The 20920-nt window shown below is 41.8% G+C and overlaps 2 protein-coding genes across 2 annotated transcripts; both read left to right on the forward strand.

The window, feature by feature from the left end:
* Positions 1–6920: 6920 nt before the first annotated feature.
* Positions 6921–12166, forward strand: LOC311024140 (syntaxin-12-like). The gene is made up of 9 exons (XM_084026420.1): positions 6921–7259; positions 8349–8476; positions 8575–8644; positions 8749–8848; positions 10557–10698; positions 10785–10821; positions 10944–11122; positions 11437–11519; positions 11822–12166. The coding sequence occupies exons 2-9, from the start codon at positions 8377–8379 to the stop codon at positions 11912–11914; spliced, it is 804 nt and encodes a 267-aa protein (XP_083882546.1). The 5' UTR covers positions 6921–7259; positions 8349–8376; the 3' UTR covers positions 11915–12166.
* Positions 12167–16831: 4665 nt separating this feature from the next.
* Positions 16832–20033, forward strand: popdc3 (popeye domain cAMP effector 3). Its single transcript, XM_084026853.1, has 3 exons — positions 16832–17643; positions 18586–18694; positions 19078–20033. Exons 1-3 carry the CDS (start codon positions 17135–17137, stop codon positions 19363–19365), a joined length of 906 nt encoding a protein of 301 aa, XP_083882979.1. The 5' UTR covers positions 16832–17134; the 3' UTR covers positions 19366–20033.
* Positions 20034–20920: the final 887 nt, after the last annotated feature.

The following is a 20920-nucleotide window of genomic DNA, read 5'->3' on the forward strand; positions in this document are numbered from 1 at the left end:
GCTACATTATACAGTTCTGAACTGCCTGTTTTTTTACTTGTCGGCAACGTTGGTGGCATTTGGCCCAGCCATCCACACAAGTTAGAAGCTTTAAACATGAATCCAAACTGTTAGCAACATCTAAATGGCTGGTTGTTACGTGTTCGGTTGTCGGAATCTATAACAGACTCAAGTTCTACAGAATTCAGAGAGAATCACGACCGTTTCATATAAACAGGTGTTTCAGTTTAACTGGTGACTTTGTATTATTGTTTACTTATTATTTGTTTTCGACTATTTTTATTACTTAATCTTCCTTTTTTGCCATTATATCCGAGTATAACCGCTAATATCTATCATACTTTATTGATATAAGCAGTTACTTTTACAGTTCTTGAACTTAATTTGTTTTCATTTCTTTTCTGTTTTCTTCAGCTCCTATATATGTTAGTTCCAGTAGTTGTTTGCATTCATTTTTCTGTCAAGTGTTGAAGTGGACAGTACACTTCTGAGTCAAGTCTTTCTGTGCATTTGTTCGGCATTTTGGCCATCGCCATGTTGGACTTGGCTGTCCCCATCCAGTGACTGATGGATCTGACAAACTGAATACAAGCAAACATCCTGCATCTGGCTCCATCTAGCTTCTGGTGTGAAGCTGTTAACAAAGTTAGCTCTGGCTGGCGAGCATTCCTACTAAACAGTCAATGTGTCACATGATCTAAAACATGGAGGATTTTATTATCCCATGGAGAATCTTCCTTCAAAAAAATGTTGTTTTTGTCTCAACAACGCTTTTTGAAGGAAGATTCTCCATGGGATAATAAAATCCTCTATGTTTTAGATCACGGTGATGAATTGACTGTGAAGACAGTTAATTACCAACAGCGTTACCATCAGTCAGTTGTGATAGAAAACAGAAAAATAGAAGAATTCAGCTTGCAAGGTTTTGTTTAATAATCTCTGGATAGTTGGATCCATCAGATCTACGCCTCCTTTGTTTCCGTCTCAGGTTGTTTTGCAACAGTATTGTTTTGCAATAGATAGCAAGAAATTACACCCAACTTACCGTAGCTGTTGTGCTTCTGGCCTTCATTTTTTGCCAACAATTCTCCCAACGAGACCATCTGAACAACCTGAAAGACATGCAGCTCGACAAAACATGCCAACTTTTTCAACTGTACAAAAACAACAGACTTATTTTGTTAGCTCCACTACTTTTAATGTTGACTTTATCCAGTCATCTGGGTTTTCTCAACCTACACAGGAGAAATTAGTTCTTCAACTTCAGGTAAATGAACATCATGCTAGATTGAAGAAGACTTGAAATGAGAGATTCAGACCATAAACTCATGTTTACAATGTTTACTGAGATAATAAATCAAGTGACAAGTAGGGTAATTTTTTCAACTTCCATGCAATCAGACTTCTTTTTTCCAACCAGAGCAGTCGCCCCCTGATGACCAGTAGAGAGAATGCAAGTTTAAGGCAGTTCAGTTTTGGCTTTATTCTTCAAAACTGGAGGGTGCCGCCGGTTTGGAAGGAGAGCAGATCTCATCAGAAGATTTGACTTGGTTCGATATCTGTAAATTATCAATCAATTATTTTGGTTGTTGTTTATCTGATTAATTGGCTTCGCTCCACTGTTGGTGTGAACATACTATATCAGAACTTTACTGTATTTAGGCTTTTCAAATTGGAATGTTGCGCATAATTCAATTAATAGCAGTTAATTTCTTTGAACTCTGATGCTCGGGGTGTCTGACAGGTTCGTAGCACACTGTTTGTGTTTGTGAACGGCTCCTCGCCTCTTTCCCAGGAACTCATCTGCACCTTGGTTTCATTAGACTGCTGGCAGGGGGAGCCGACAGTCCATCTTGGCCAGATGGCTGTGTGAGTGTTTATGTTCAAAGCACATAAAAATGATGTTGTAAGCCTACATACATACAATATATCCACTACTTATGTCAATCATTTATAAAATATGTTTTAAACATGCGTACCAGAAATACATAATTTTATGTTCTAGTTCTAGATTGCCAGCGAATAATGCTTAAAAATAAGGAAACATTTTGGGGAGGGAAAACCGGCATAGCGATTTTCAAAAGGGTCTATTGACCTCTCACCTCAGGATTGGTGAATGATAAAGGGTTACGGATCTCCACTTACAGACACTCATTTGATTCTGATCCCATGACGTTTAGGTTACAACTATGTGTGGCGCAACAAGAGTTGCTGACAATTTAAGAAAAAGTGTTTTTGAACATATGCGATGTTTCTATATGTTACTGGGGGAAAAAATGGTTATTTTTGGGTGTTTAATTCATTAGTATTAGTATAGTGTAAAAAGGGAAACAGTACCAGTATACCACCAGTAGATGGCAGAGTACCACCAAGGACAGTGCTGTCTGTGCCGAAATCTCACGTGATCGTGCGGGATTCTGTGAGATTTGCTCACTCCTGAACCACAGACGGCCATTGTCAAGTGTGTTGTTACTGAGCCGATCTTTTCTATTTTGCAGGTGAGTTGGGTATATGGGGAGTGTACACACTGTAAGAATGTTGTTATGGGCAGATATGTTTCGGATTACGTTTTGACGATGTTTAACTGTGTTTATGACATTTGTTGAGTGTGTTTGTAGTAAGAGTGGGTGGGTTAGCAGCTATTAGCATTAGCAACAAAACGCATGAAGTCCGAGAGTAGCTGCAGCGGAGTAGGAGTCATGTTAGGGCCTTAATGAGGTACGCTATGCTCAGCTAAGCTGCGTCAGATAGTCTGCTGAATGTTCTGTGGTGAAGAAATAAGTGATGTTGTAATATTATGACGGTTATGTGAATGTTGGGTTTATACTATGCTGGGAAGTGGGTTATTTTGGAAGAAGAAAACAGATTTGAATGTGAATATACTAATACTGTTATTATTGAATATTATTGAGTATTGGTTTATGGATATTATATTTTGGGTTTTTGACATTATTGCAGATTTTGGGGATTCTGTGAGATTTGCTCACTCCTGAACCACAGACGGCCATTGTCAAGTGTGTTGTTACTGAGCCGATCTTTTCTATTTTGCAGAAAACGCAACTCCAATAAAACAAATATGTGACACCAGTTGGAAATTGCATCATATCCTCTTTGGTCCTGTTACATATGCAGTATAAATGTTACGTCTTTTCTAAAAAATGTGGATGTGAATATTTAACCCAAACAGTCTTGGTATTGCATGAATTGGTTCTGACTCGTAAGCTCAGACTCCTGAGGATCAAATTGTATTCAATTGCTGTTGGTTATATTAGCTCCCATAGTAGCCATTTCACATAGTGAGACCATTTTTTGAAACTTAACCTCACTGTGTTAAAAACTGCTGTGACTTTTAGAAGAAACACAGCCACATGAAACTGTACAAACTAAAAACTGAGGTGTTTTTAACGTCGCAAGAAGCAGGTTCACACATTAGTGACTTTTAATGGTGAAACGACAACCGCACGTGTATCAGGAATCAAATGCAGATTCTACAAATAATGTTGCATAGCAGTTTATAAATACATCCATGATTAAAAAGAAAAGTTTACCAAGGTTTCAAATGGTATCAACCCAAAAATGACTGCAACAACTTATGAGACATAATAGAGCATGGGGCTAGCAAGCATATACTTCCATGGTAATGCTTTAATATCACGTTGATATGATTGATTGATCAATTTTTATTTCTGATTTATGACGAGGACAACTTGACACTGCCCAATAAATCTTCAGGTTCCCAGAACGCTTTTATGTGAATATTATATCCCTTCCATGTGTGCATCTTCTGCTGGGAAATGCAAATTGTCTTACACAACACTGAAAACTGTTTCACATAATATCTTATTGGAGAAAGCATCTGGTCTTTTTTAATTTTCTGACATTGCACATGTATGAATGAAAGACATCTGCGTTGTTCCGATTCTCTCTGAAGTGCTTAGAATTTCCCACAGCTGTGTTATCCTAGCTGTATCCCCATGAGCCCTTCCTCTTCAGGGTTTTACTGCTTTGCGCTTTTGAAGACCAATACCAATTTTTTTTTTAATAATTCCGCCTTCAGTATCACTTATGCATTCGATATTTCTATAGGTCTATGAACTTTACCATTGTAATGTTTGAAAATCACATTTTATACAGCATTTAGACCACTTTACATCAGGATTTCCCAATAACTATCAATTTTCAGTTTCATTTGAATCCTCAAATTGTTAGTTTCATTAAATCCTCAGGATCACCCACAAAGACGAACAGAATCATTTGCACCTAATGTAAGTTATGATTTGTATTAATATATTTTATTCAGACTCATTTAGATTTCTTAATCGTTAAAAATTAACATCATCCACTTTCTCTCTGTAGAAAACCTTGTCAACATCTTGCTCTATATTGCCCTCTGCTGCATATCTAACAAGGTTTCAGGCTGAGCAGGCGTTCTGCACAGTTTATCTAAATCAAAGGGTGCAACAGTCTAACATTCCTGTCAAAACCCACCCAGACACAGCCTGTTCGCCCTGCTGCCGTCCTTAAGCTACGAAAAAATAATTATTTAATCCATACCGTGTTTCACCAGATTATTATTCCTGTTGCACAACACACTTACATGAGGGCTACATAGAAGAGATGTAGCCAGAGAAAATTACAGACAGCTTTTAAAGATTGGGATCATCTACTGATCAGATTACTTGATCCATTTAAATAATAGAATGTAAAATGATTGATTACTAAAATAATTGCTAGCTGCAGCCCCACCACGGAATGACTCTTTAACTGTGAAGTCTGCTACACCCATTACTTTTGTCAACTCAGTACACACCGCCAACCCAGAGTAAGGGAGTTTAGTGCCGGTGGCTATGACACAGAGTGTGCCTATAAAAATGTCTCAGTATTGCACCTCATAAAAATGTCATCGTGTATCACTCCATAAAAATGTTCATGCAGTAAAACAGTTTGTTATTTCAACGTTTTTAATCCAGGGTACCATTTCCAATTAGCTACAATCATGTCAGGTCAATATAATTGTCCAACAGGGGGCGACTCCTCTGGTTGTAAAAAGTCGGAAAGAAAATTACCACTTCTCACTTGATTTATTACCTCAGTAATCATTGTAAACATGAATTTATGGTCTCAATCTCTAGTTTCAAGTCTTCTTCAATACAGCATGATGTTCATTTAGTACATTATGGTCCATTTAGAGTCAAATAGGCCATAAAGCAGGGGATGCTTTAGGATGGGGCTACTTTGTGATTGACAGGTCGCTACCATGCTACCAATGCAATGAGCTAATGTGATGACTTTAACACTTAGCTGTAAAGTTGACCTTGAATTATGAAACTAACTTTGTTGAAAATGTCGCCCCGGAATCCAGGTGGATCCAGATCCAGTCGGGTTGCTGCTCAGCGGCTTGTGTTCATCAGGTCCACCCGTCGCTCCTCCACACTCCAAATATGGTCACGTCCTTCACTGGTTGCAAAAAGTCCAAGATGACAACCCCCGAAATGCTGAACTTGAGGATTCAAAATTGTAGTCCGCAAACCAATGGGTGACAAATTGTTTAGGCAGTACATTATTCAAGGAGTACCTCAATGTCTATATAATATACACATTATGTGAGCGAGCTGGTGATAGGAGTCAGGGTCACCCACGTGAAAAAAGTGAAGTATGCATGTGCTTAGCCTGAGGCAGTGACCTGCTTAGATTGAAGGAACTGGCAGGATCACGTTTCACAGGAACTATATGATTATATGAGACGGATCAAATGGATTGATTGATGACCGTAAACCTAGATATAGTGCATTACAATACTGAAATACAGGTCCCTTTTTGCCATCAAGCCAAGTTTAGACTTTACTGTTTATAAGTAAGTAAGGGAGCGGAGAGCTGAAAGCCAATGGCAGCGACTTTACCCTGGTTTGCCCTCATGAACAGGCCATAAAGGCCTTCCCAGCAGTCTTACCCCTCTGCCTGACTGCCTAGAGGATAAACCAGGGCCAAGCTCTCCACAAGCCTCAGGAGAAAGGAGAGAGGAGATGGGGGAGAGAGAGCGATGGATTTCTTCGTTAAAAGGAGGAATATTACATTATAATAGTATTGGGTTCCACTTATAGGTCAACAACTTGTCCTGATGATATTATAAATCTGTCATTATAAAATGATCAACTGAATATCATTGTCTTAACCTGACACCTAGTGACCAATCAAACACATTGCACCGAATGTCTTAGTTTGGTGCTGTTATAACTGGATATTTTGCTTTGTAGCCTCTATAGAGCAGGTTTCTTTGAACTGCCTCTTCAGGATAATCACTTACTTTCACTTTCCTACCAATAGTTGGGTTTATTTGGTTTGACTTTTTACAGAGGATCCAGAGGAGCGATGAGGAGCTAGAGGAGTAAACACAAAGTTATACAAACTGACAGGTAAGTCGTTGATCGTCCTCCTGCATCATCAGGACCAACGCGGGGGAAATAAATTATGGTGGCTGACAGCAGTTCATGCAGCGCAATAATCTGCATGTTATGATGAATAATGTAGGGACACGACTGAACAAAAGGGCACTCCATGGTGACTGGTATTACTGTCAAACACTTTTTAATAGACTTAATGAACTGATATTAAAAACTGACACAGTCAGATTCAAGCACACCAGTTTGAACATCTTTAGACCATCAGCACATGGATTTCTTTTTAAATCATACAATCACATATCTGCTCTCATAAAATCCTCTGGTTGGTTCATTTGCTTTCACACCACATGTTCTGAAGTTTATAGTTGGATTCCTGCATTCTGCGAGGGCCTGTTGGGAATTCACGTTTAATTGCAATTATCTCTTATGTCCATGTGGCTTTTATCTGGTGTCACGTGCAGGGCCTCGCGCTGCTGCATCCAGTCATATTATTAGAGTCAGTGATAAAGTCATGGGACAGGCACGGGGTTATTCCCCCAGATGAAGCTTCTGGCCCGCCACACTGACCAGCCGGCAGCGTCTTAATGCGCATTTAAAACCGATCAATCACAATGTCAGCTTCCACCATCAGCAAACACAAAAACAAATCCATGTTTTTACAGTCAACTATAAATAACCTCCCAGAACTCGCGTTGACCAATATTCGCTACGGACCGTGAATGCATCGTAGCGATAATGCCGGATTAGTGAGCGCGTGACGTCGCCGGCGGCCGGGCTGGGCTCGTGAACCCTCCTGGAGACATGTTGATGTGAGACGTTATGAACCGGAGACGCTGACGACGTCAACTTCACTGCCAAGTAAGAGACCCACTCCGTGGACACCCTTTATTTACAGCAGTGTATTGTTGTTGTTTATTATTTATTCTGCAGTATTATTATCTTGAACAGGTTTATGCACACGATGACTGGGGTATTTCCAGCCGATAACGGTGTAAACCACACGTTAATTTAGCGTAGAAGAAGAAGGGCTGTAACCTTACTGCTCTATTTCTATGCGCTCCTTGTTCACATTCAAAACACATGTGTTATTAGAAACCACATATTAGTAGTTGTTAGTAATTATTAATATTGAGTAGAAACAGAATATTTGAAACAGCCGTTTATTGACTAGAGTTGGACAACAGTAATTAATTAAATGTATGTATCTAAGGTGATAGAATATAACTCAGTACATGTACTCAAATGCTGTACTTAAATACAGTGTTGATGTACTTTTATTTTATGCCAGTTTATACTTCTACTCCACATCTCAGAGTAAACACTGTACTTTATCTATCTGACAGTTTAGGTACTTCCCAGATTCAGATGAACTAAACAAAATATAACCAACAAATACATGATGATTTATTATTATAGATTAAATATCCAGTGGTATATAAAGTCGTTAAAATGAGCTCCACTTTAACCAGTGAAGAGCATATTAATACAATGATATAATCCATATTATTCTGCATGAAGAGCAATACTTTTGGTCTCTAAGCACATTTTGATGATAATATGTATTTTACTTGAGTAATATTTTGAATGCAGGACTTGTAGGAGTTTACAATGTAGTGTAATACACACTTATTATAGTAGAATTTGGTATAATCTGCTTTACAGACACCAATTTGACTGTCTTCAAATTATATTTAGATGTCCATAGTCTTAAGATATGGATTTTACAAAAATGTTAGACAATGAAAAGCATCTCACATTTGGGAAGCAGGAACTGACACATATTGGGCCTAAATGAAACGATTCATTTTCTGCTTCCCACTAATACGATAATTAGCCCCTCAGCTCTGAAATATCACTGCTGGAAGTATTTCAAAAGGTGAAATTGACTGAACTACACACACAATGTGCTGTGCCTTACATGTGTGCTTACACCGAGCTCGTCTGCAGTGTGACAGGCCGGCGGTTCACAGCCAGGATGTCCTACATGAGCACCGAGAGCAGCTGGTCCCAGCCCCGGGACTTCAGCAGTCTCATCCAGACATGCAGCTCCAACATCCAGAAGATCAGCCAAAACTGTGAGTGCTTCAGTGCAACGATGTTCACGATCACGATATGAACATTTCCGATGAATAAATTCCTCGAAAGTGAACTGAGGTGGTTCTTATCTCTGCAGCTGGTCAGATCAAAAGCCTCCTCAACCAGCCGGGGACGAGTCAGAAAACCTCAGAGCTCCAGGAACGGCTGTAAGTAGCGGCCTTGGATTATCCGTATCCCAGGTGATACATCACATATTGCCATTGTTGGAGTGTGAGCAGTACAACTATTCAGTGTGTGTGTTCCCCTGCAGACAACAGCTGCAGCACTACACCAACCAGCTGGCTAAAGAAACCAACAGACTGCTGAAGGAGCTGGGGTCGCTGCCCCCACCGCCGTCCCCATCAGAACAGGTGAGTGATTGACAGCTCACTGCTAAGATGACTTCAACCCTCCGCTGTAAAGTTCACCATGAATTATGAAGCTAACTTTGTAACCAATGGGTGATGTCACCATGACTACATCCATGGAACAGGTTGTTATACACGTGTATCATATAAGATAAAGACAGACAAAAGTCACACACTTTTGGTGATAAATCGCAATATGTTACCACAATACTCGGCATATCCCACAGTGTTTACAATTGCAGTAAGGTCGTATTGTGGCACCTCTGGCGAGTCCCACCCCTGACGGGAATTCAATCCAGGGTTAGATCAATGCTTTCATTAAAAACTGTTCCCGTACATGGACAGTTTCAGGTCGGGAGGAGGGGAGCGAGCGAGGGAGAGAGATTTTATCAAGCCATTATAGCAGCCCAGTTGTTGAGAGTTGCTGATCCGATGCCAAAACAACACATGACACACATAAACCTGTCCAGGGCAGATTTACAGCATGTATTCATTATGTCGTTACAGACTTAAACTTGTTACAGCTTCTCCTTCTTTTGCACCAAACGTATTAAAAAGGTATTTTAACAGTGACAGGTTACAGCAGACTGGTATCAGAGTTTGGGGCGCACCGCTCAAGTCTGCAGGGGCCCAGCAGATGGCGCTCATGTCACACACACACACACACACACACAGACACACACACACCAGGAAGAATGAGAGGAGGGGAACCGTGCACAATTAGAATTTCTCCTGAGAAACGGGAGGAAATGAGCGGTGAGACACGCACATCTGATGCCTCTCATTAATGAGGGGATAATGGTGTCATCATGGAGGGAATGTGGAGAGAATGGTGCTAATTGTACTGACACGTTTCAGTCATGTGAAGTGGGAGTGGGATGGAATTTTTCCATGAAATCAATCCGACCGAAGAGCCTCACTTCAAAGTGCGTGCGCGCTTGTGTGAGTGCGTGCGCATCTCCGTGTCTGTCCACGTCCTGCATTCACATTTTGGACGGCCAGTTATGCTGCGTGCTCAAGGACCTCTTGGTTGCGTGACTCACTTGGTCAAAACACCTTTCATTGCCTGATTTTTAGACCTTTTTGTGTTTCTGAACAGCGATAATGTGTTTTGTGGGCGGAGCCAAACTGGGGTGTATTCTAGAACCTGACCCTGAACTCTGAACCTGACCCTGAAAGTAAAAATAAAAAAAGATAAAAAAAAGAGTTTATGGTTTCAATTTCTAGTTCAAGTCTCCTTCAATACAGCAGGATGTTCGTTTAGTACATTATGGTCCATTTAGAGTCACATAGATCATCAAGCAGGGTATGCTTTAGGGCGGGGCTACCTGGTGATTGACAGACGGCTACCACGGCCTTCCTACCAGAAGCCAGATCCAGTAGGGTTGCTGCTTGTATAAAACAGATTCACCCATCGCTACTACAAATATGTTCACTTCCATCACTGGTTGCAATAACCGAGATGGCGGCGGCCAGCTGTGAAAAGATAGAAGCGCTGTGTGGTGGAACTGATTCATGTAAAGAGTGGTTCATGTGGATTTAGACTGATAATACATATTTGAATATTTATATATGATTATTAAAATATTTTTTTGCCAACATTAATTCGTACATAACGAGCTATCCTTTCAAGAAAACATGTTTACATAATAAAATGTTTTATGCAGACCAGAGACATATTAATATGCATTTGTATCCTCCTTCCTTCCAGAGGCAGCAGAAGCTGCAGAAGGAGCGTTTGATGAACGATTTCTCTGCAGCCCTCCACAACTTCCAGGTGGTGCAGCGGAGGGCGGCCGACAGAGCGAAGGAGTCCGTGGCCAGAGCCCGAGCCGGATCCAGAGTCACGGCGAGTACCAGGCTTTCCATTGGCCAGCCAATAACGTTACTCTTCAACTCTCGCTGTTAATTAACTGCACACTTTCCCGTCTACAGGGAGATGGAAGTGGGAATGAGCAGCTGCTTACGTTTGATGAGTAAGTGTGTTTTGAGATGAGAATTTTAAGAACCAGTTTGCCTTCTCCATGGATCTGACACCCAGTATCTTTGAATGCTACTTTGAGCCGTAAAATAAAGTTGGACCCGTGTGATGGATTAGGGATGATGACTGGGGTCAGAGCCAGTCTCAGACCGACGAGCCCGCCGTCACAGAGGAGGACCTGGACATCATCAAGGAGAGAGAGACCAACATCCAGCAGCTGGAGGCCAACATTATGGATGTGAACCAGATCTTCAAGGACCTGGCTGTGATGATCCACGATCAGGGAGAGATGATTGGTAAGTCAGAAGAAACTTCCTTTTATATATCCTGCCTGAATATCTCTACAAAAATCTAAAACTTCAGGAAAAGTAATGGAATAATAGACGACAGATAACGGAACTTAACATCTGTTTACCTATTAATTAAAATGTTAAGAATGTATTCATTATGCAATACACATGGTATGGAATAATCTGATGTCCCTTATACTTGTGGCACCGTTTCTACAGCAGGGTGTTCCGAACCTTTTCTAGCATCGGTGCACCACTCGTTGCTTTACACGTGTCATTTGGATGTCACCCTGAAGCTCTTCCGGTCTTCTGATCCACAGACACCATTGAGGCCCATGTGGAGAACGCTGAGGTTCATGTAGACAGAGGGGCCATCCAGCTGCAGAAGGCAGCCCATTACCAGGTAAGATAGAGGAGCTGGACAAAACGATGCAAACGTTCCATGAAAAGCTAAAGGAGCAAGTCATAATAAGGACATTTTTGACCCCTTAGGTGGTTAATTTAAGGCTATATTAACCACAGAAAGGCCTGGGAAGTTTTGAGGGACACATTCTTGGTTTGGAATCTTTTCACATGATAAATGTAGGATAATGTAGGAACCTTATCGATTAGTACGAGGATCAATACGTTTAACAGCACGTCATGATGATGCACTTTACTTCCATTTGATCCGTTAACTCTCATCTAACGTTTTGTTGTGTCCAGAGGAAATCCCGTAAGAGGAAGTGCATGCTGGCCTTGGTGCTGTCGCTGGTCCTCGCCCTCCTCGTCATCATCATCTGGCAGGCCGTCCAATGAGAGGCGAAGCACACCACCAGATGAGAGATAAATGAACAAGACATTCCATTTGTGTGCGACTGAATGTGGATGTATTTATTTGAGGCAAATGGGTGGGAGCAACAGTGCGATTTAAGTTTAGAAAAAGGCTAAATACAGAAGTCTGACATTGAAGATTTTGAATTTCTTTTTTTTTATTTCCTGAAGATTAAAGCTGACATGTATTGGGTGTTTCCCCTCAGAGTTTGGGACAATAAAACTCCACTGAGACCATGTATGACTGCAGCTCCTGATAATACAAAGTCATGAATGTTGGATGGTGGCTGCACGTTTCTGTGAGCAGTTTGTTTTCACTGGATCCACCCACCTGACAAAGAGTGTAAAACAAGTCCACCTGATGAAGCGCTCGTCTGTCTTTTCTCATTTTGTCCACCAGGGGGAGCTAAGCATGTTGAGAGAACAGACTACTTATCCAACCACAGATAGGAGACACACTTTATATAGCAACCAAAAATAGCTTAAATAACTATTGACTGCACTATACAGAATAGTTTGAAGCTCCAATCATAAAGTTGACCTTCAAATATTATTATTATTAATATTATTATAGGGAAACCTTCCTTGCATACACAGAAGGCGATGTGGTGCTCAGACCTCGTTTCTAAGGATCTGAAGATAATGAAAAAAGATGGTTTCCAAAATGCATCGTGTTTTTATTAAATGTAAAGTTGGTGGCCTTGCAGAAACATTTTCACTGGTTAAAAAGCAGTTTGTTCTCTGGCTTGTCTCACGAAGGGAGGCGGTCTAACAATGGAACAGCATCATCAATTATATTTATAGAATCAATAACACAAAAACATGTTTTTCCTTTATTGTGGTGATGCCTTAATAAAATGTGGCCACAGAGATTTGGACATACAGTATAGCAAAATCAGTTTTCGATATTGCCATGAGAGGAAGTGCCTCGAGGTGTTTTTGCATCATCTTAATCCTCAATTACCTTTCTAACAGTTCACCATTTTAGCATAGCATTTTAGCATTCAGTAATAAGCACTACACAATGTATGTCTTCTGTAACTCCTAGAGCAACTCTGTCTCCAAGAAAATGACGATCCTATAATCTAAACAGCACCCTCAATTAAAGGAAGAAGAAAAAACTAGACCAACAGTAACGGTTCTTAACAGTTTGAAGATGAATGAACAAAACCAAGAACCAACCTCTTCCTCTTTTCCCCCTGCTGGCCTTTAGATTAGAGGAAGTGTGTGTTATCTGAAAGAAGAGAGTAACAGAGAAAAAAAGGTCAGATAGAAATCGCCTGTCTGCTCTTCTCTCATTATGCAGGGAGGATAAAAGGAGTGAATCTGCTTTCCATATCTCTTTTGTTTGGGGGTTGAACACTCCGACTGTGCTTTCAGACGTTATAAAAGACTCAAACACGCATCATTTGCACTGATCTGCATTGCTGATGGACAGCCGGCCAGCGAGAGTGACAATGATTGTCCTCCGTGGACGAGGACAGGGAACTACGCTCTGTTGATTGTGGGTCTTGGCAGATTACGTGCGTCTTTATGGATGTTTGATGGCGTTGGTCAGAGGAGGAAGGGCTTATGAACTTCTCTGATTTTACCATCGATGGGATGGTAAAATCAGAGAAGTTGGTGGTATCAGAAACAGTGTTACGTTCCCGGAAATAAAAGCCTGAAGGACGAGGTCACGGGTTGGGAAACTAACAAAACTGGGTCAAGTGGGTTCAAAAAGGTGATTGGAGAAATAAAAACTCAGTCATACACTGATTTTACCAAAATGACAGATAAAACACCCCATAACCAAACAATGAAGTGGGAACAAAAAGGCTTAAAGTAAAAAACACACAACCAAGACTCACTCAAACACAAACCCCAGCGAACCAACTGAAGGTGTTGACCCTCTAGACGCATGGCACACAGGGATCCGTAGGACCTGATCAGGGATCTGGGATCTGCAACTCCCTTATATAAGCACTCTGACTGATTGATTGCCGTCACCGGGCTGATTGCAGTCAGCTGAAGGGGAGAACATCTCACCTGACCCTTTCCTCGCACCTAATATCAAAAAAGCTTTTAAGGACAGAATAATGGCTCATCCACCTCCACGTTCCCGTCACCTGCCTCCTACTCTCTGATTTCAGCCTCATATCTCGTCTTCCCACGCCTCAAGCCCACTTCAGGTCCCTCCTCAGCCACCGTGTGTGTCACACGTTCTCTTAACGAGGTCCGACAGGCCTGTCAAACCACATCTGTAGACTGGTTAGTCCACCGGTGTCACTCTACCTTTCCACTTGTCTCCCAAGAAGCTCCTTCCAGTCTGAGTTAATTAGCAAACGTCCTCCTCACAAAGAGGCAGCAAGTACATGTGAGTCCGATCGGAGTCGGAGAGAGAGAGACATGGACTGTATCTGAAAGAAAAGCCTGTCCTATTTCCGTCTGCCTGCAGATGATATCCAGATGAGAGGCTGAAGGTGCCCCCCCCCCAACATTGCACAGAACTCCTTCCAGAATTGGGAGATGAATTGAGGCCCTCGATCTGAGACGACGTCACTGGGGAAACTTTTGCAACGCGCAACCTCCTCGTTTAATTAGCGGAGGGTCATTTTTTAAAAAAGTGCACTATTTCCGAGGATCCAATAAAATGGAAATACGCAAGTACTAGTACTTTGATGTCGTATAAACCCAGTAATTAAGTAAATGGACTTAGTTATATCCAACAACATAAATACATTTATAGCAGTGCAATATTATGTTTCTACACAATATAATAATAATAACTAACAGCTGCTCATCTTTTTAACATCACGGTTCATAATTAATCGAGAACAACCGTTTTGAGGTACACACTTCGGTTTTTCAATTATTTGTGTGACATGTGGAGCCTACTTTGCATAAAAAGCGCTTGTATATCATTTTATTTCTGGAGGAGGATCCACCTGGGCCCCCGACAGAAGTCTGGGCTAGGCCCCAAATGTCTTCAAGTCCTGGAAACACCCCTGGTCTATATTTATACTGTTCCCTCACTTATTGTCTGACAACTTTACACACTGTGTGAGTTTCTGATAAAACAGTGAGGAGAAGAAAACTCTTCTTTGTTCCGGGGCTGGAAGTAATGGAGAGCTGGAAATGAGTCGGTCCGGTGTGTGCTGTTGAGGACAGTCCTCACACTGAAAGCTGTCATTTATGAGATGGAATCGGAGACCTTCTGGCACCAGAATGGATCCCTGCATCTGCTCCGCCGTCCATCCACGGATGCTAAAAATAAGAGAGCGCTGGCACAGAGCGCCGGGTCATCTCCTGGAGGACATTGTAATTATTGCAGTTTGTCTCTCAGGACTGTGTTTTCGGGAAGCTGGCGTGTGATTGGACAACAGCCATATTCCCTACATACGCACCAACATCAGTGCTAATTGGCATCACTGCTCACCACACAGACTATCCATGGTGGTGATGCTGGAAGAGAAGCTGGTGTTTGGTGATTCGTTTGGAGATAGAAACCTTTTGTATGAGCCGGATGTTGTCAAACATGTATGCCAGCAATCAATATATATTAGTGGACCAATGTCAGGACAGCAGAGTCACTTGCCATCTTCCGAAAAAGGCTCAAGACTCACCTGTTCAGACTTCACCTCGACTCTGCATAGCATGACCCACTAACCCCCCCCCCAAAAAAAAAACCTCTATGTCCTTACCTTATTAACTTACAACTTATAAGTTGCTTTTGACAAAAGCCTCTGCTCAATGCCCTAAATGTAAATGTAAATGTGCATTCCCACACAAATAAACTGCATTGTGAAATTTGTTTTGAGGGAAACATATTTGAACATGATTATGTTTGATTTGATGTATCAAAAAATAGTTCCAAGTCTGCAGAAGGGAGGAGGTCTGGGTTGCACAGGGCTTCCTTTTTATTATTATATTAGTTTAATAACATAATTGTGTATATAAAGAAATATATAGCACATAGTTTTGTAGCAGAAATGAATAATTGAGGATGAGTTTCATTGTATGGGAATGTCATTTTGTAGAAGTTTAGGTTAATGTACTCAAATACAACAACTCTATGTCGTATCTCTCAATAAAAATAGCTCGAAAACTGTAACCTGCTGAGAAACAGGGCCAGACGCTGCTTGTGTCTGACATGAAGTGAATACACCAGGGGTAGCTACTGCCCCAGATATATCAGCCACACTCACTTTGTCCATCCAACAAGAGTCACCTTGACCTGGCAGACGGGGAGGAGGGCTGCTGCTATTCTGGTCCTAAACATCTCTTCATACTTCTGATTAATGAGGAGAAATCAGTTCACTTGTTGTCCAACGCTCTCTTATACTCAGATGGCTCATTTGCGTATTATTATTAATGAATTAATAGCTGATATGATTTATTTGCTTGTTTTTTAACTATTATTTTCACCACCAGTCACATTCACAATTTGATATTTAGTATCAGGAGGACCAAGAGGACCACTGCAATCATATTTAGATCATGTTGTAGCCTAATGCTGTCAAGCCACACTGAGACAGACATTTCGGAAAGGAGATGTTGGGACTATCAAAATAAAGTTATCTCATTTTGATTCTCGTTTATAGATTCCAAACATTAAAAAACAAAAAAAAACACTCTATATACATATGCGCAGTAATAAGATAATATGCACAAATTGTGCAGAATGATGAAAGTAGTTCAAAACGAATTTGCTGATGTTTAATTAAATACAATTAAATGATCTGCATAAATGCAATATGTGGGCTCTTGCTCATTTTTTGTTGTTGTTAAATAATCTAATACTACTTTACTATAATACTAAGGCCATTCAGTGAATTGGGGGTACCGCGGATTACTTTTATTTGTTCTACTTCCGGTCGTATCCCGGTTTACTCGACGCTCTTGACACATCCAGGTGTTAACGCTCGGTGCGGTGGCATGCTGTCTGCTTGCTGCTGCCGGAGGCTCCGTCAGACCCGGTGACTCGGACAGACCCGGTGACTCGGAGAGACCTGGTGACTCGGTCAGACCCGGGTGACTCGGAGAGACCCGGTGACTCGGTCAGACCCGGTGACTCGGAGAGACCCGGTGACTCGGACAGACCCGGGTGACTCGGACAGACCCGGTGACTCGGACAGACCCGGTGACTCGGACAGACCCGGTGGCTCGGAGAGACCCGGTGACTCGGAGTGACTTGCGCCGCTGGTTGAGGTCACTTCGGCGGACATGGAGCCTCTGGACTTGGACGCCATGAACTTGACGGCGGAGGCGGCGCCGCCGCCGGGCTACCCGCTGTGTGTGGGGTGGAGGGACGCCTCGGAGGGCGCCGTCTTCCACCTCGCCAACATCTTCCTCTTCCTCGGCTTCATGGGCGGCAGCGGCTTCTACGGCCTCCTCTACCTGTTCACCTTCCTGACCCTGGGCTTCTTCTGCGCCACGCTGTGGGCTTGGTCGGACCCCTGCACCACGGACTCGTTCCTGTGGAGTTTCGCGCTCTTCGGCGTGTGTTTGGGACAAGTCCTGCACGTCGCCTACCGGCTCCGGAGCGTCTCCTTCGAGAAGGAGTTCGAGGAGCTCCACACCGTCATCTTTAAGAAGCTCGGAGTGTCGCTCACACACTTCGGGGAAATCGTGTCCTGCTGCGAGGGAGAAGTTCACACCATCGAGCGGGACCACTGCTTCGCCATCGAGGGGAAGACGCCTATCGACAAGCTGTCGGTGCTGCTGTCCGGGAGGTGACTCATTAAACTCATGGTTCAGCTGCATGAATACGTTAAATGCACTGATATAAAAAAATTAAACATTTATCTGTGGCCGTGGCAGGACTGTAAAAATCCTGTCCAATCAAAAAAGTTGAGTTGAAGAAAATAATTGGACAGCCTGCCTGTTTTTTCTAAATGGTTTTCTAAATGACCTACTCTGCCTTGAAGTATTTGAATTCTACATATTGTGTTATAAATGGACCATTTTTGGAAATTTCTGTCACTGCAGTTGTGCACAGGTTATGGTGGCAGAAAAGCAGCGGAAATTAGTTCTGAAATTGCTTCTGAAAAGTGAAACCAAAACTGAGGTCCCTTCAACTTGCACTCTCTCTGCTAGCCAACAGGGGGCGACGCATCTGGCTGCAAAAAGAAGTCTCGTTGCATGGAAGTCAATGAGAAAATGACCCTACTTCCCAGTTGATTTCTTAACTTTATAGTCTCAATCTATAGGTTGACGTCTTCCTCAATCGATGAGGTTATCACTTTACACTGCAGACGTTGAGCTGAGGCAACAGATTGAGGATACTTGCTACGATTAGTGGTCACTAAGTTACTAAAATTGCATCTCTGTAGCTGTTTAGTGTTCTGCTGTGGTGGTCAAAGGGTGTAACCTGTATTGCCCATTGTTTTTTATGGTACATGGCCCTTCAGTATGGTGAGTCAGGTGACCCTGCAGTAGATATACATGTAGATGTGATTGATGTAGCCTGATGGTCCACTTCTCTCTAAAATGTAGCGTTAGTGGACAGGTTTGGACCATCATTATGTAGTTATTTCAGCATCCTTTTATCCATTTATTTGAATTAAATCACAGCTATACAGTTGATCCAGCTGGCGTGTATGTTGTTGTTGACTCTGTGTTTGTCACTGGAAGGTGGATTTGTGAATATCAACTTTCCATCCGTTCTCCTACAGAATCCGTGTGACAGTGAATGGAGAGTTTCTGCATTACATCTACCCTTTCCAGTTTCTGGATTCACCTGAGTGGGACTCCCTCAGACCATCGGAGGAGGGTGTATTCCAGGTCCGTTTTTTAGTCCTGTGCATGTGCAACAAAACAATTCAACCACTAATAACAGAGGAATGTATATTCACTGAACCCTGTGTCGACAAGCTTAAGCTTCTCTGCTTGTAAATTAAATTTTCGTCTTGACAGTTAATTACAATTAACTGTAATTTAATTTCATTATTTTACCTGCTTCAAGTTTATGTTCTGGCTTGAAATTTATAAGCACAAGTGCAAATAATAATAGCATTTATATCAGGCGAAAACCTCCATTTATGAATAATGAAGCCAATCCTGAAGTGCCTTAAACCTGTATTCTCTCTACTGGCCATCGGGGGGTGACTCACATGAACGCCAGCTTGTTTCATGCAGCTTCATGTCTTTGTCGTCGTTCTCCACAGGTGACCCTGCGTGCTGACAACCCCTGTCGATACGTGGCGTGGAGGAGGAAAAAACTCTACCTGCTTTTTGCCAAACATCGCTACATAGCTAAGATCTTTGCCCTGGTTGTGCGCAACGACATCGCAGAGAAGCTGTACTCCCTTAACGACCAGGCCTTCGACAGGGCCGGACACCGCTATGATCTCCGCTTACCGAGTTACATGCCAGGGACCGAATTAGAAAAAGCAGATGTCTACTTGCAAGTGCCGGTGCAGGGGGCAAAGACTGCCTCAGCTCCCAGCCGTTAACAGCTAACTGAGTCCTAGTGGTGTCCGATAGGTAGGGCACAGTGTGGTTGCACCATAAGTGAGTTTTAAGTGATGTAACTCTGCCCACATAATCATCAGATCTCAATATGCTAAATACAGAGTGCAACAAGAAGACTTCAGCGAACCCGCAGTGACGGCACCGAGCCATGACGTCATGGCCACACCTATTCAACCTACACAAAAGAAACAGCTGTGAATGCATTTTTTCTGAGTGTCACAGAGACATTTAATTGACTCATCCTAATTAAAACAAGATTCATGTTCATGCTTTTCATGTGTGAGGGAACAGGAAGTCGGAAGTCCTGCTCCACGGGAAGCAGAATACCGCAGAAGCCTGAGAAATGTGTCTTTTATCAAAATGAATGGGATGCCATGTTGGAGATCCTTTCATACATTCTTGGTGCACGGTGTGATGATAATAATATGCATATTTCCCAAAATGTCAAACTATTCCATTCAGTTGGTAGTTTGGTGAAAAACCTGGGTTGTGTCACTCACTTCTCTCGACTCACTATCTACTATGTAGAGGACTAGATAGAGGACTATGTGAGGACTAGATAGAGGACTATGTAGAGCACTAGATAGAGGACTAGGTGGCTGCATAGAGAACCATATAGAGGACTTGTTCTTGCTGTTAAGTCCTCACTGAAGGTTCAGCGGTGATCAGCTGATTCATCTCCATCCACAGAACAACTACTGAATGTTTGTGTGCGTGTTGATGTGTTTCAGGCTCAGATGATGCTGTTACACTGACCCGAAAAGGCAAACGGCTCTACTGTGTTCATTACAAGCTTCGATATTCAATCGGCTACATTAGGAATGTACAAAGTGAAACTGCAGACGTCTTGTAATGTGTAATATTGACAGATTAGATCAGTGCCTCTTCTTAATGTATCATTTTTCAGATGTAAATAAGCTAATTGTGTCTCTATTGTACTGTCAACATAAATGCTACTTTATTTTACGTGTGGATTTTTCTTAAATGGATTGTCAAATTTAACAAGAAGTAGTATTATAGAATACAGGCTAAACAGTAAAGTGAAATCCAGGTTCATTCAATATATCTTTATTTATTTGGTGCTTTGGAAGGACTGGATGGGGTTTGCTCAGTTGTCATGGAGATGGCTTGGTAAATATTACAAATGTATGTTGTCAAATTAAATAAAGGTCTGTTTGAAATAAGAATTCAATATGAATATATTATAATATGTATTATGTTAGATTAAAATACCCATTCAAAAGAGTGTAGAATTCAGGTATGGAATAATCAAATATATATTAAAAGTTTGTATCCAAGAGCTCTCATGTTGTATTCAAAATGTTTGATAAGAATTTGCAGCACAACTTGAAAGAAAAAAAAAAAACAGACTGTTGTAAAGGTAATCAGAATTAAAGAGGGTTGATTTACTCCAAAAGGTGGAGTGACTTCACTCTCCAGAACCGGAGGCTGCCGCCTGAATACAAATAAGGTCAAATGTAAATACCAATATAACACCATGATGAAACAACTACAAATCACTACAATGAAAACAAA

The sequence above is a fragment of the Eutrigla gurnardus genome (assembly GCF_963514095.1).
Source record: "Eutrigla gurnardus genome assembly, chromosome: 14".
In the NCBI taxonomy this organism is placed as follows: Eukaryota; Metazoa; Chordata; class Actinopteri; order Perciformes; family Triglidae; genus Eutrigla; species Eutrigla gurnardus.